General features: G+C 35.5%; 1 protein-coding gene across 1 annotated transcript; it reads left to right on the top strand.

Moving 5' to 3' along the window:
* The first annotated feature begins 52 nt into the window (after positions 1-52).
* Positions 53-9,666, top strand: LOC135086307 (probable maleylacetoacetate isomerase 1). Its single transcript, XM_063981095.1, has 5 exons — positions 53-152; positions 1,183-1,366; positions 8,222-8,340; positions 8,745-8,962; positions 9,523-9,666. Exons 1-5 carry the CDS (start codon positions 147-149, stop codon positions 9,623-9,625), a joined length of 630 nt encoding a protein of 209 aa, XP_063837165.1. The 5' UTR covers positions 53-146; the 3' UTR covers positions 9,626-9,666.
* Positions 9,667-16,801: the final 7,135 nt, after the last annotated feature.

Raw genomic sequence — 16,801 nt, 5'->3', positions numbered from 1 at the left:
TCAAAATTTATGCAGGCAGAAGCCTATTATAGTCTGTGGCGAACAGCTGAGAACTCGTATGACAGCTAACCTTAACCTTGGAACTGATATGTTTATTGTTTCTTTTATCTTAAAAACACTCTGGTTAGTGGAATAAACACAGCAATATGGCGGTGAGCGCATTTTCTTATCAATAATTTAGTTGCTTAGCATTACATTAAAATTACCTACTCCACAAAACAAATGCGTGTAGAAACTGAGATGCAAGTTACTACCTAGTCATTTGTATAGGACTTTTGATTTAGGAACAGACTCTAAACCTGATTTGATACGTTGTGTTGAGATGTAAATATTTTGATTTTTTTTTTTACAAACAATTACAAAACATTGCATTGAAAGCTAAAAACAATCGTAAATAGGATAGGAGTCCTAGTAGTTTCCAATAAAATATGAGTTTTCAAATAAAATCAATTAAAAGGAGAATGTACCTTTCTAAATTTTGGACCTAAAGACTATTTTTCTAGTCGCAGAAAACTCTACAATAAGGAAAAGACCTGACTTGAAACTAATTGTACATTGTTTACTTTTATACAAAACAAAACGAAATTAATAGCACAGATATTTAAAAGTAGTAAGTAATCCTCACACACGATGAAGATTATTTTATCTTAACAACAATATTTTAACATACGATACTACTACTACTTACCACTCATTAGATAATGGCACATTAGAGAATAAAATGCATGTGTGCCCACTTTACAGCCATAGGCGAGATTGTAACGAATTGATAATAATAACAGAGTAAAAATCAAAACTTTCATTTAAAAAAAATTATACGTTCCGAGAAAAATGTAGTTTACTAAACACTCTACACTCTTATAAGTAGTATTTAGGAGAATAATTAGTTATGGTATAATAGAAAACATCCAAATATCGAATAAACTGGTATCGAACCTTAAACGATGCAACAACGGTTGACGCTTCAGCCTGCACTGCACTGTAGCTGCATTATGGCTTCTTTCAAAAAATAATCTCGGAGAAGTCAAGTAGCATAAACTTAGGTATAAGGCCTACAATAACGTTAAAACCAGTTGCCTGTTGCTTACATTGCGCTGTGTTGCTTACACCTCACCATACCATCTTTAAAGCATAGATAATAGTTACTAGCTGATGGACCTTATGGTGTATCTATGCGAATAGGCCGACCAAATCATCCTCTACGGCTACCGTCTCTCCTCTTGCACATGGCGCGTGAGGGCAGCTCTGAACTTCAAGCGCATTCCCTTCGAAGAGCGGAAGGTGGACATCGTGAAAGCGCAGGAACAACTCACAGAGAAGTACCGCGCCATCAACCCGGCGCAAAAGGTGCCTGCACTGGTTATAGGTAAGGCAGTTTTTTTTTAGTAGTACTCAACTCTGTTATTGAACCTCGCCCAAGAAGTTATGTTTGTGTTAGGAATGGTTCACCACACCACAATTAGGCCAGCGGTCCAGAGGGATCGATCTTGCATTCCTCGGATGTCCAATCAGCATTCCACTGCCAAGACCGTTGGGCTATTGTTGTCACCACTTAATGAGTACAGTCGGTCAAATAATATAAGAAACATAGCTTATCTTCAGCTTTAGTACCCTATATTCGACTTACTGTGGTTCTTTCGCATGAGCAAAATGCTTCTGCACTTCTGATAATGAAACTACTATGAGCCTATGAGGCAATTGAACTGTCAGTAAACCCAACTACAACAATTATTTTACCATGAAACTGTCGATTTACACAATTAGATAATGACTACGACAATATATTTATAGTTACATGGTTATGGTGTTTTATGTATTCAATAACGGGTAAATCGGACACGCACGCTATCATTTCTATCAGCATTTATTATCCAACTGTTCGCTTGTATCAGCTCTGGTCAAGGACTCGACCCAGTCGACAAAAGAAATGTCGAAAAGATATTCTATTCAGTCAACCTATAACGATAAACGAGCGATAACGGCCGTCCGTTGTTTCGTCGAGTCGATGAAAAATTTTCAACTCAATGAATTTTTAACTCGTGTATTTATTGATCAGTGGCTAATTGCCCTAGTTTGCTCCTTTTTAGATAACAATCAGTGTTAACCATAGCTAGCTATATAATTATCTCTTTACATGTTATTATAAACTAAAAACCTTAATTAAACTCATGCTCAAAATCAAGTAAGGATATTACGTATTACCAAAATGCAGTGACAGTAAGAACCCTCAACAGTTATCAAAGACGCAATCATAATAAAACTATTAACAAAAGGTATAAAAGAGTATAAAAACATGGACAAATGTAAAAGAAGGTTGGTCCACCTATCGATTCCCAACACCTATGTTAAGTGGGTATAATTTGCTTAGTCAGCAGCAAGTTCATAGAATAAGCAAAATAAAATTAAATGTAAGGTTTTCTTTGAAGCAGCATAATGCTTTTCTTGGGAAATGAATCAGTTGCCGAACAATAAACGCAATAACAATATCAAGGCACGTTAAAATGAAGGTGTAAAAGTTAATGTGAACACCGACAGTAGCCAACATCGATAACTTTTGGCTATTGCTTCAGGGACAGTCTCATGGGCTGTAATAACAATTACCATTACAGTATTGTAAGACATAAAATGATAAAGAAAATGGAAGAAAGTAAGTACCTACACAACAATCTGCCTACAGCTATCGACCAGTATAAACCAGCATTCTTCGAAATAACGTCAACCGTCTTAACAACCCAGAATACATTTCAGTCATAAAACTAGGAAACCTAGTTTCTACAGGGTGTTAGGTAAATGGGTATATGAGCCGACACTAGCCCATGTTAACATGGTCATATAAATGGTATGGTGAAGTCAGAAATTTAATATCATTTTTTTTTTTTTAAATTTTCATACAAAATAAATTTTATAAAATCCGATTTGTATGAAAATTAAAATAATTAAAATGAAAATATCAATTTTCTGACTTCACCGTACCATTTATATGACCATGTTAACATGGGCTAGTGTCGGCTTATATACCCATTTATCTAACATCCTGTATACGACCATCGATAAAGATTTTCTGATACACCGAAATTCAACACGGGGAAAGCCGCAACCGGAACTCTTTACTCTATGAAAATCTCATCCACACGTTCGAATGAAATCAGCCACCGATATTGGACTTACGTATTTACACATCCATTGAGGCACGGGATACATAACACCCACCAACACTTTGTATGTCCCCGAGCTGATAAAAGCCCCAATATACCAATATCCTTTCGCGTTACCCCAAAAGGGAATGAAAGAAAAATTCCCATACCTTTTATCGGTACCCGCACGCACGGTATAATAACGTAAGCAAATTGTACATAACGCACGTACTAACTCGAGTATTGGATTTGAACCAGTTTCACAGATCCTCATCAACAGAAAGATTTGTTTATCCTCAATAAAGTAGGCATATTATACATAGATTTTAGACTACATAGTAAATCCAATACTCGAGTTAGTACGTGCGTTATGTACAAAAGTTTAAGTACTATTTCTGCAAAAAACGTCTATGAAATTAGCTCTATGCAGCTAAATTATATTTTATGTACCGTGCATACGAGTATTTGGTTCAATAATCGCTGATGTCACCTAGCCTAACAATGGAGGGAGTATTGTAGGGTTTCCATAAAAATGTTAGCTAAGAGACTGATCCCAATAAAATACCTGTAATAAGGAGTTTAGAGGAACGATTGTGAATAACGATTTCTTACTTGACAAAAATAATGTTAAGAGTAGGCGCACACCGTTGATTTTTCGTCGGCCGATAGTTTAGTCGGGCTGTTGATCAGTATGGGCATGTATGGGAGTGCGCACACTACGCCGATTCGATTTGGCCGATTCTTCATACCATTTGAAATCGGGCACAACTATCGGCCAACTAAAAATCAACGGTGTGCGCCTACTCTAATGAATCTCAAAATAACAAAGCCTATTCGGGATGAAAAGATCTTTATCCACCTGTAAGGCTTACATTGATGCAATATTAATGTAACAAGAACAGTCTTTAAAAATACTTGCCTTCTTGGTACAGATTTTGTTGTCACCCCAAGTATTGCAGCGAGGCGCAGCAAACGCCTCTCGTGGAGCTCAAGTGCCCTCGCCGCGTCCTCAGTAGCCAGCTCTAGTTTACAACGCGCACTCCAGTCAAGTCCTCTCGACCTGTCATGAACAACTATATGAATAGATTAGCTAGATTTATTAATACTATTTATAACATTCGCAAATGCCGATAAATGAAAATTGAACCTTATGTTCGTTAAAAGTAGACTGTGTACAGACAGTATTTCTAATGCAATGTGCACAAGATAAGAATATATTAATACTACCTCTACTTACTCAACAACGCCCATAATAAGTAGCAAATTCGAGTCGAGATTATAGTGGGTAAAATAACTCATCTTGGACTAGCGGTGGCTCTCATATCAGGTATCCTTTTCTAAACATTTAAGCAAAAATAAGAAAATTTCCCAAAGATTTTGCCCAAAATTTGTTGTCACCCTAAATATAGCAGCGACTCTCTCGCAGAGACCGGTGCACTTTCCGCGCGTCTTCTCACATCAGTAGACATCTTTAGCTGCCTCACTCGACTGGAAATTTTCCAAACCTGTCATTTATATACAAGCTGTAGATTAAAAGATATAGACATAGATTTTTAATGCCTTGATTGATGAACTCGTGAAGTCCTGAAACCCTCATAGGTCTGTATTAAATTCGCATACTTAGTCTGTTTTGCATAAAATTCATTTTGCAAAAAAAAACATAGAACGAAGCTCAAAACTAGTTACAATCAAACTCAAACGATTATTATAATTTCAATATTTGGTCTAAAAGACGGATTATCTAATCGTGCTTTTAGTGTTGTTTAGTGAAACAGGCTAAGGTCTGTTTTTCCATCTAATTAGCTTGAAAAACTCCGGCGGTTAGGTTTTATAACTACCAAAACTTATTTGAAAACAACCTTTACTGAATGCTAGTTAACGTTTTGAGCTTATTTACCGGGCTAAAAGTTTGTTTTTAGAAAGTAGAGTTAACGAGCTCTAACGAGTTAACCCACAACTCTGCAATCGAAACATTGTAATTAATTTTCAATTTTACTTTACACTTTGAAGTGTGCATTTGAATGCCAAACTTTGCAACCGAATTCCCAATAATATTCGTAGGTATTTGTAAATTACCTTGTCATTACATGTAATCTACACGTAGCTCTACTATTTTGGGAACAAATGCTATTAACGACGATTGTTACGTCGTTAAAAATGCATTTGTATCATAAAATCGATAAAATCATGATCGTCCATCTTTTCATCCTCACAAACTTTCGTATAATAAAATTACTGAGAGAGCCATCTAATTCACGGCAAAAACATGATTTAAAAGCAATCTAGTGTTAGCAAGATAATGTCAATAAAATTATTTGGAACATTGCCGCCGTGAAGCGTAAAAGTAATCGAAAGGATTTCACAGCATCGATGAACCGTCAATCAGTCAAAAATCTCAATTATCAAAAGACCCTTATCATTGCAAACCCGAGCTGTTATCAAAAATAACGCGAATTTAACACACAAACCTTAATTAAAAATCAAAGTCAATTGTATTTTGTGCAAACATTGTTGTTAAAGGCATTGATAAGAGATTAATCATCTGCCTACATTATAGGTACACGTAACCTATTGAGTAGGAGTATTTTATAATAAACGTGCAGCGTTCCTACAATATAGGTTTAGGTTAGAAAATTTGGCTTTTATTGCCCTTCTGCCTAAGGCTAAAATGCCTAAGAAAGAGAACATACTTATTTAGTTGTATTTTGAGTACAGTTCCTGAAAAAAACACTTAACACGAGGTAAGCGACGAGTATTAACGTGTTACGTGTGAAAAGCTATTGTGTGTGACATAAGTACGACTAATTTCAACTTCTAATTAAAACCAGCCCACGCATTTTTCATTCTGAGACCTGTCCCTTTTTACCCGACTACGGCAAAGCAAAAGGAGGGTTTACCCGACTACGGCAAAGCAAAAGGAGGGTTATGATTTTGACAGGCTATGTATGTATGTATGTATGTATGTATGTATGTTCATGTGTTCCCTCGTAACTTCTAAACTACTTATCAGAATTCGACAAATGACATATCATTAGAAGCGTCTTAATTGTCCGCTGGTTATAGGCTATATGGGGTTTCACAAAATCTAATGTGGTGCCCTCTAGCGGACAAAACATATAGAGTAAAAAAATAAAGTTAAGATAAATATGCCGTGTTTGGTATCATTTGAAAGCGCTTTACTTGTACATTTTGAATATATATATATTACTAGCATTTGCTTGTGACTTTACCTGTATTGATGGGCTGATTGCATATAATTCACATCTTTTCGTTCGTAGCTTCTTTACTACTTATTAGTTCATCAATTTAACTTTTGTTAATATTATGCGCCACAAATACTCTTTGTATTTTTTTTAAATTGATAAATCACCAAAATAGTACAAATAATAAAAAGTAAAAAAACTAAAACCCAACTACGACAAAAAACGACGCTGAAAAAGTATAAAACAAGATTTTCAGAATACTAAACTGAACAAAGTTGCTAATGTAGTTGCATAGTAATTTTCATGTTTGGAAAGGCGTAGTCACACGTTACATATACCTACCTACCGTAGTACTTTGACAACGTGTGACTGCGGTTGTCGGACTGTCGTTTTTTGTCGTAGTTGGGTTTTAGTTTTTTTACTTTTTCTGTTACAAATACCTACCTACAATATTTTAAACTAAATTGTGAGTAGGTATTTCAATCAATTGCCTCTAACAATCATACTCGTACGCATTACTCCCAAATAGTCCGGTCAATAACTCCACGAATAGCTATTTAACGAACGTGTCGCCATTTAATAAAGATCACGTCGAAAAAGACGGACTTGACAATTTGGGTCATTGAGTCTTTGTTGAATGTCGTCAACCGAAATATTAACGGACGTAACGACAGGAATTGGTTATTTTAATACATCCTCAAGGTATTTCTGTTATTAAATAGCTAGGTATGTAACATAGGAGCTTTAGTAGTGATAAATTTCGTAGACATCATTGCAGATGATTTTTATTATATTTAATTCGGAATTGTTTTGTTTGCTTTTATAACCCACGACGTAGAATTTAAAATTAAATGATTAAAATTATGAAATAAGCATGGAATTCGCTTGTAATGTAGATAACGTTTCACTGATCACTGATCAAAGCCCCAAACACACCGCACCTCTCACGCAAATCAAAATTCAAACCTACCACAAAGCAATTAAATTCACTCTTTTCATTAATAAACTAGTCATTAATAAATTAATTATAATGAAGTAAAGACAGCACAACGCTTGGTCTTTGGAGATTCTTGCAAGTACCTACCCAAATAAGATATTAATGAATTCTATTGAACATGTTATTAATTAGCTGTTCGCACGAATTGCAAAGCATTAAAACAACTCTATCACGTGTGTCTGAGACTTTTTTTGCTTTTTTGGAGTTTGTTTAATTATTTAAACTAATTTAAAAAGTAACTGAAACAAAGTTACCTGTAGAGAGAAACTAACTCGGTGTACTTGAATATTTTAAGTAGGTAAGTACTTTTCAGGTTTTTTTTTTTTTCAAAAGTATAGAAGTTTAATGAGCCCTTAGACTGCCTTAGAGCGAATATGACCAGTCACTCAGTTAAGCTAAGTAATTTTAAATTTCAACACGGACTTTGTTGTTTGTTAATTTACCTCCAAATCAAATAGGAGAGGAATTAAAGGAATTAGTATGTTGGTGGTTGTAAGGTCTGGTTGGGTTTGTATAGGATCGAGGGTTTTCACGTCCCCCTCTTACTTATGTTGTTAACAAGGTCCATAATATTCTCTTTTGTTGAATGCAGTTTCCTCGAACCTTTCGACGATTATTATAAAAACATAGTTTGAAAAATAAGCTTTATTGTTTCTGAGTGTATACCACTTTGCTATTGCCGAAGTTTTCGCCTCTTAAGTAGGGTAAAGAACTAAAGAAACAAATAGAGCAAAAAGGAATACACATTACTTAATAGTTTGCAGCTTATTTACTTTTACCTGCCCTATTCCAGTAAGCTGAAAGTTTCGTACTTTCAGTCTCAACAACTTTTCAGTCGAAGGCATTGATACGGCTGTCTCTAAAAAACCTTTTTTTATTTCATTCAGATGGAGCAACCTTAGTGGAATCTATGGCGATTATTGATTACTTGGAAGATACGCGGCCAGGTCCTAAGTTGACACCAGAATCACCGCTAGCCAAAGCTCGTATGCGAGAGATATGTGAGGTATGATGAACCGTGCTAGAGACATCTCTTCCAGAAAACTGATAATTATATTAATGGTATTGGATAGTGAAAATACTATTCGATAAAGCATGTTGTCTTCGCTTTGCTTTTGACTGGCAATATTTTTTAAACATAATAGAGGTTTTGAAACATGTATAGCTTTTTTAGCTTACGAATAAAATACAACGATGTAGGGTACCCTTGCAATAACTATGAAATACCCTTTTTAAGATGTATAATATTTTGAAAGACCTTATTCGTAAAACACGATATGTAAAAAAGGTATTTTAGAACCGATCCACATAAAGTTCTAAATTCATGACCAACAGCTGAAAGGTAGGGCGAAAAATAATTTAAAAAATTGACATGTTTTAGGCTAATCTGTGTTTCGGATTTTATGCCAGATTATCGTGTCAGGAATCCAGCCGCTTCAGAACTTTGGACTGAAGCTACAATTTAATACCGAAGAGCAGTACTTGAAGTTCTCCCGACACCACTGTGAGCGCGGACTGCAAACTCTTGAAGAACTACTAAAGAAAAGCTCTGGGAGCTACTGCGTTGGAGACCAGCTCACGGTGGCTGATTTGTGTCTTGTGCCACAGTTATTTAACATCACAACAAGGTAACTTATTATAAATGCTAGTTTTTACCTGGGCTCTAGAGGTGACTGGCCTAAGGACACCGTCAGGTTTTAGTGAGTAGGCCCTGCCCACCTGGCAGGGAGAGCCTCACATAACTTACTAGTTCCCCGGGCCAGTGGAATAGAATTTATACATTTCCTGTCGAAAAAAAATGGTCTGACGATGGAAGAGGAACGTCACTGCATTTTGATGTTAAACTCGTTTCTTGTTATTTATAGCTACCTAAAAATTAACAATCTGGAAATCATTAGCCTCTGTTCAGCAGTTCCTGTGGCTAAAATAATGATGAATACTTGTGATATTTAATCATAATCATTTATTGCTTCATAAGTGTACATAGGTGGTGATCTTAAACTTAGTCTCAACTTATGACCCTGTAAGGGTATTGCAAATCTTGTATCGTAGGTACATTGCTAAATAAAATATAAGAGCAAAACCTAAAACAAACTGCAACATTTTCACAAGTAACCTTAGAAAAGGTCTGTTTACAAATTGCCCAGAGTAGAATGGAATCAGAAATCGTGCTTTTATTTTATTACAGATTGGGAATGACAATCGGCAAGTATCCAACATTGTCTGCGCTCTTCGCCAAATTGCTAGCTGAACCAGTTTTCAAAGAAACTCATCCGAAATCGAAGCAATAGATAAATCTTGTACCAAAACTTTGTTTTTAAGTCTAATACAGTGTGAGTCACGTTAAAGTGTACATATGAAAATAGATGAAATTAGACTTATTTTTATCGACAAAAAAGAGGTCAAAATTTTTTTGAGATTTTTTTTTAATTTTTTATAGAATTTTTTTTCTTCCAATTACTTATTGTAAAGAAAACGTAATAACTTTTAAACTAAGTGGTATATCCTGATAAAATAAAAACAGTAATAATGCTAAATAACAGGCGATACTAAAAAAATACATAAAATACACAAAAAATGCCAACAAATAATAAAAAATTATACTTTTTGAAAAAAATCTGCTTTTAAATTCGTGTTTTTTTGGTTATTTGATAAATTTCTCCAAAAAATGCCCCTATAACCGGTGGTTTTTATTACTTTGTATTATTCTCTATCGTATTACCTTCGTAAAACCAAAAATCGCATGTCTCTATCCCTATCACAACGTTTGCAATGATCGTTTGAACTATGCCTCTCCGGGCGCGCCATTCAACGCTTCGTTAACAACGAAACTGAAAATGGCTCTAGATTTGTAATTTTAATAAAGACAAGTTAGATTTCAAATAAAAACAAAAGATTTCGAAGTAAAATAAGCATTTTAGTTAAAATTAAAATTGTCTCTACCTGTAGCGGAGAATAATGTTGTGGCAGGCTTTTGTTCAAACGATCATAGCAAATGTTGTGATAGGGATAAAGACATGTGATTTTAGGTTTTACAAAGATAATACGGTAGAGAATAATACAAAGTAATAAAAACCACCTGTTATAGGGGCATTTTTTGAAGAAATTTATCAAATAACCAAAAAAACACGAATTTAAAAGCAGATTTTTTTCAAAAAGTATAATTTTTTATTATTTGTTGGCATTTTTTGTGTATTTTATGTATTTTTTTAGTATCGCCTGTTATTTAGCATTATTACTGTTTTTATTTTATCAGGATATACCGCTTAGTTTAAAAGTTATTACGTTTTCTTTACAATAAGTAATTGGTAGAAAAAAAATTATATAAAAAATTAAAAAAAAATCTCAAAAAAATTTTGATCTCTTTTTTGTCGATAAAAATAGGTCTAGTTTCATCTATTTTCATATGTACACTTTAACGTGACTCACACTGTATAGTAAAATTAATACACGATTTGAGTTTTATTTACAAAATCCCTTTATCCTTTTTATTTCATTTGTATGTGCTCATGTTAGGAACCCTCGACGTCAGTGAGTTTAATACAGAAGATCATGCAAGTAGACCTTTACTTACATACGTATCAAGTAACTTTGTTCGTTTAAAGGAAAAATATACCATCTCCTTAGTATTATTACTACACCTGAATTAATGAATTAATTCACAAACTAAGCCCTCACAAAACGCCACTAAGATTGTCATTTAGTTAGTTTATCAAATAGAACTACCACATGGTGAAGTTTAAGCCGAGACAAGCAAGAACTTATTGATAGCAATTTGGAGTTACAAACTTTAATCCTCATTCGTAGTCGCATCGAACAACGGAGTTACCGGTAACGTTATTAATGTTGTTTAGTTTAGCCCAGACATTGGTTCTCAAAATGGCGCATATGCTCCCTTAACTACAGTACATACGATGTATTTCAATAAATATATTCCCAAATATTTCCTTTAAAAAATATGTAAATATACCTAATTCCAAAGTGGTGAAACTTGGAAATAAATTTTCGGATTATCAGAAAAGCTCTCGGTATATTTATTCGACGGTAATTAAGGACCGTACCGCCGAGTCTAAGTATTACCCTTTCATATGACCCGACTAAGTACCCATATTGCTAGGGCCTCATGGACTTGCGCCATTGGAGTCCTACGGCTTCAGGACAAGAAAATCAATTTTACACATTTCTATAATCTCCTTTTTGAGACTATATTTCTTTCATAATTAAGTCAGCAAGTTTTTTTCAAGGGTTCGCTGTTGTCTTAAAAATGTTATAGGGCTACGGTGATCTACTTAAGATTTCAAACTTTCGCGTTCCATTTCAACTAAATTTCGCGTCGAGATCCGTGGTTCTCTATTTCAGGTAATCTATAAGTTTGAGAATAGCTGATTTAGCCCTAACCCATACTGATTCGTATCTAAGTTAAGCCAGCGAGGTTGCCCTACATTCGGATTTGAACAAATTACTGAGGCAACTGCGAACTTATTTCAAAAGCAATTGAGCACCCGTGTTTTGCCAGTGCATTGCTACACACGTATACTACACAGTTTCTGCTTAGTACTTTGCGTTTGAGTAATGTCGGATATACACGACCTACTATTAATATGCATTTCCCCACCCACACAGTGATACCTACATTAAAATAAATAAAACACAAATTCCATCAAGATTTAGCTTTGCCCGCATGGGTAGGCGATGGAGTTTTGCCAACACGAGTTTTTATTTTGTATGCATGCCCCTTAATCTTTTAAGTGGTCTTAACCTAGATCTGGTGCAGTTATTATTTTTTTATATGTAAGTAGGTAATTAAAATGAATCATGTAACTTAAAATTTTAATAGCTGTTGCCCGGAATTTACACACATACTACGAGTATGTTCATTGTTGTCCGTCATAAATACGTAAAATGTGAAAAGCTAGAGCAAGCATATCTGGGATGTACCTACTCGTATAGGGCCTACATACCAAAAATTTTGAATTAGAATTAGAAATCATATCAATACGAAAGGCACTGACATTTTGTATGGCGATGTGAATTGCCTTTAAGGAAATTGGCAAAAAATCACGTACACCAGACGTGAAGTCTCCTAACCCTTGCCAAGGGTAGAAAACAGACACGTCTGCTGTACGTGATCTATTGAACGATTTTTCATTTTCGACTAACCACCGGTACTTTCTTAACCTTTCACTAGGTAGCATAATTAAAAATATTTTAGCATCAACTGTGTGTGTAAATGGCGTCGTTAAATTGCATTATCACGCTCATACCGTCTCTACCCTTTGAAGTTATTGAATTAAAACCGTTCAGCCACGTTCGCGAGATTACCTGCGCTAATGCTGGAACTTCAGCAATTTGCCAAACTTGCCAGCGCCGGCACCATGAATCCTTAATCAATTACCAGGTCAGGAATAAATCACAATCCAACCCAATCTCTGATATGCGGGGAACCAGAATTATTGATTGCACAAATTTAATACGGGCAGCGGCTACGCACTTGATTTCAGAGCTGAAGTAAGGCGCAATGCTTTGGCTCTTGCACAAAAAACATAATTTCAAGTTTGAACAATAAGTACGATCGGTCCGATGCCATTTCATTTCAAATGACGTCCACTGCTGAAGAAAGAAAAACCTAAGCATTTCCACAACGACTGGTCTAATGCCATAAATGACTGCTGAAATTCTGACATCAGGATTGAGACGACAATTGATAGGTACCAGCCCCCCTAGACAAAACGCACTTTTTGATCGAATCGAAAATCGAATCCGTCAAATTCCATACAAAAAAGGGGCTTTTCGGCCACTTTTCGACTGGTTTGCGATTATAATGGCACTTTGTCTAGACCCACAGGTACAGCCCATAAGACAGAAGAACTGATTTAATAAAAACTTCTTTTAAAATTCGTAGTATGCAGGTGCTACGAACTACGAATGCTACGAGCAGGACTTAACATTTACCTACTTAAGTTATCTGTAACTTAGAATATTATTAATACGTAAATGGACCAGATAATATGACTTTCAACATTCTACTAATGATTTATCAATATCATAAACATGAATAGCACATATAAATCATAACTAACATTATGTATGAACAATTTTCGGAGAAAATTAAAGTAGTGTCAACGGCATACTTCTAAAAATAGACTGAATTTACGGCAATACAGATTTTATGGCTGCCATTATTCGTAGCCAAGTTTTATATATTAAAATAATATAAAGGAAACCGAACCGTTTCTTGGCTTGAACCATAAACTTCTTGAAATAAGTATAAAACATATTTTGCCTTCAAATAAATGAATCTGGTGGAGACGTTCAATGAAACGAAATGTTTCCATTACATACTTATACGAGTATTACTGGTTCAATACTCATCACGTATGGCGCCTTTATTTCTACACACATAAAGTTCAAAATAATAAGTATACAGTCTGCTAAGTATTTCCTCGAAAGGAACTTAAAAAATTGAGCACACAAAATCGCACCGTTTTCCTTCGTCTCATTTTCGTCACAAAAACGGGTTTTCCGTCAACCTTATCCTTCAGCTATGCAAAAGGGGAATCAACATAAGATTCAACGGGGTCTCTGGGTAAGTCGGCCATTCATATTTTATAGAATGCATCTTCAAAATAGATGAAGCCAAAACTACACAATATTCTGGCTTTTGTGATAAAGTGTGTTATGAGACTGAAGGAAAATGCGATAGGTACTCAATCAAACTGCCACTCAGCTTCACTTACTTTTCTATTCGTTAAATAATAGATAGCTTTTCAAGTAATCTTTTAACTTCCAAGACCGCCTTTAGAGGGTTTGAAAACCTTTAAATATTGCAATGTTTTCCTTGCTATACCTACTAAATATAACTTGAGGGTTCACTCTGAGTCTCCGAATCGCTTCCAGCTACTCAAGTTCGTAAACTATCCGGAATTATTTTTTGTTGCAAAAAGTTTCGTTGTACTCCAAAAACTTTGATTGCAAAGTTTCCACGAACTAACTTGCTAAAGAAAGAAGAGGGATTTATATTTAGGTAGTTATTTTCAAATACTTTTTTGACTTTACAGGCCCCCCAGGACGGGAGGCGACGGGAGCAGCTAGGAGCACACAGCTGTTCCCGTCCGACGGTGGTGGTGGCCTATGCAATGCAGGCGAGGGCGCCCCCACGCCCCCGGCCCGCTGGCCATCACCGAGGAGAGGAAACTGGAGGCGATCGTACTGTCGCCTCCTCTGACCCCTCCGCCGTCGCCGGAGCGAGGGCGCGTTTGGATCATCTTCGCGCTCTCGCTCCGCGGCCTCCTTCTGTGATATCACATCTTCGCAGAAGGAGGCCAACCTACGTACATCAGCTATGATAAGTTTATTATTAGTATCGTTTTTACAGGGCTTTTTGCAACGCTTTCCTTTCGCAACAAATGCTAAAAATGTCACTATAGGTTCTTGTAGATACGAATAGTATTAAAAGTAGATATTGAAGCCCATTGCAATATGATCATTAAGGCCAATTCAACAAAGGCCTTCACAAACCTTTCCTGGAAGATTGTGAAGTAGTGTAATACCAGTACTATAAATCACTAAATTACGACTCTTCATATCTAGAGCGCCGTTTGATGACATAATATATGCATTTTAGCGTCGATATTTGCAAATGTTAGATTCAGCCATATAATTTCTATATTAAGGCCTGAGGAGCATAGAAATAGGTAGAAAGTAGGTCAGATTCTACATTTTTTCCTTCCCAGGAAAATATACACAAGTGTTTGTGTAAACTTATTTCATATACCTACTTATTGTACCCTTCCAACCATTCTATAAAAAACAATCAAAGCAAACAAATGACACGTACCCCGCAAATAGCTCTGTCGGGGCTATTTACTAACAGATCGTACTTTTGCAGTGTATTTGCTTGTCACATAAAGAAGAGGTACAGTCAACAAAATGTGCGCTGCCTTCTTTTGGGCCTTTGTTTAACAGCGAGCTTAAGACTTTTGAAGTTTCGCACGTGTGCTACGTGCCACTGGGATAAGTTTTATAATCTCCTCGGATTCTTAGCTTCGCTTTGAGATTGACGGCTTTTCTTATTTCTTTTGATTTTAGCGTTATGATCCAACATCTGTATCTGTATTACTGTATTGGGTATTGAATAGATAGATTCAATAAACTTAGTCACTTGCTTTATTTATTGTTAAACTTCTTACTAATTCGCTTAATTATCAAATATTTATTTATGTATTTGCATAACATTAGAACATAGCATAGACATGTATTAACACCCTCTAAAGATGTTGCAAATTTTCTCAAATTGCTTTCATTTTACACTTCTTACCAAATGAAAACTTCACAAATCTATTTCATAGTGCGCTTCACCTTGGATTTAAACAACAGTGACATTCATGCAGTCGACTGTACAGTATACAGATCGCTCGTAAATCACCATGAATTGCGTTCTAGTTCGCGGTACGCAAATGTAGAGTCCCCGTAATGCGCCCGACTGTATTTATTACTGCTCCGAATTGCGAGCTCTAAACGCTCGTGTGTATCAATAATGTTCTTGAACCGTTAGATCTGTCTCTGACATTTAAAAATGGCAACAATCACTTTTGTATTTTTTTTTGAATGACACGCACTTAGCCCGTGACCTTTAATATATTTACGAGTAAGAATTGTATTAGTATTTTATTTAAACTTTGTTGCACAAAGAAAGACCCATTTGCGGCCTAATTTCTTACAGAATCTTTACCAGTCAACCATGAGGTAAAGTACAAACAAAATTTCAAAATATCTATTCCAAAAGTTCTTATGGGCGCTGAGAATATCAGCTTTTATATTTCACTCGCCTATATTTTGTCCCTCTATCACTTTTCGGTACCTTCAAATAAATAATCATCAGTCCACTGGTCACTTAAAGACTCAACACGTCACCGAGTCCAATAAGCCCTTGATGAAAGTGTGCGAAAATGGTTGGTTATTTGCTTGTGCTAATTTTATGGCCGAGTATTATAGTAGATTTCTACAATATGACTAACTTTTACGATGAAATGCACTACATATTTTACTATGAAATATATCAAGAGTAAATATTAATATGGTCTTTTAGTAACATAATATACATTACATAGTTACTTCATGGAAAAATGAAATATTTTAGGCACAGAATTTGAAGTAGGTCTGTACATAATTTTATAAATTACTTTTATTGCTAACTACAAATTGCAAATATTTTCTAATTTCGAAGCTCTATTGATTAATTATAGTAGTAAATATAAACTAAGGACTAGTAGACATATGCAACGTAGTCGCCAGTGATCACGAAGGTCGACCCTTACACGGATGGGCGGGCAAACCCTTGCAAGGGCTTCGCTTCACAACTGCGCAATACTGAACAACTGACAACTAGTAACTACACGTGGGTAGCCAAAACAGCAATGTTATATTTTATAATAATTAGTGGCCTCAACTTTGCACAGAATGTGGGT

This window comes from Ostrinia nubilalis, chromosome 2 (genome assembly GCF_963855985.1).
Source record: "Ostrinia nubilalis chromosome 2, ilOstNubi1.1, whole genome shotgun sequence".
Classification (NCBI taxonomy): Eukaryota; Metazoa; Arthropoda; class Insecta; order Lepidoptera; family Crambidae; genus Ostrinia; species Ostrinia nubilalis.
The sequence above is the reverse complement of the archived record's forward strand: the minus strand, read 5'-3'. Positions and strand labels throughout refer to the sequence as shown.

Coding starts and splice junctions, on each gene's coding strand:
- LOC135086307 (XM_063981095.1), top strand. Junction 1,367..8,221: donor GGTGCCTGCACTGGTTATAG/GTAAGGCAGTTT, acceptor TATTTCATTCAG/ATGGAGCAACCTTAGTGGAA. Junction 8,341..8,744: donor GTATGCGAGAGATATGTGAG/GTATGATGAACC, acceptor ATTTTATGCCAG/ATTATCGTGTCAGGAATCCA.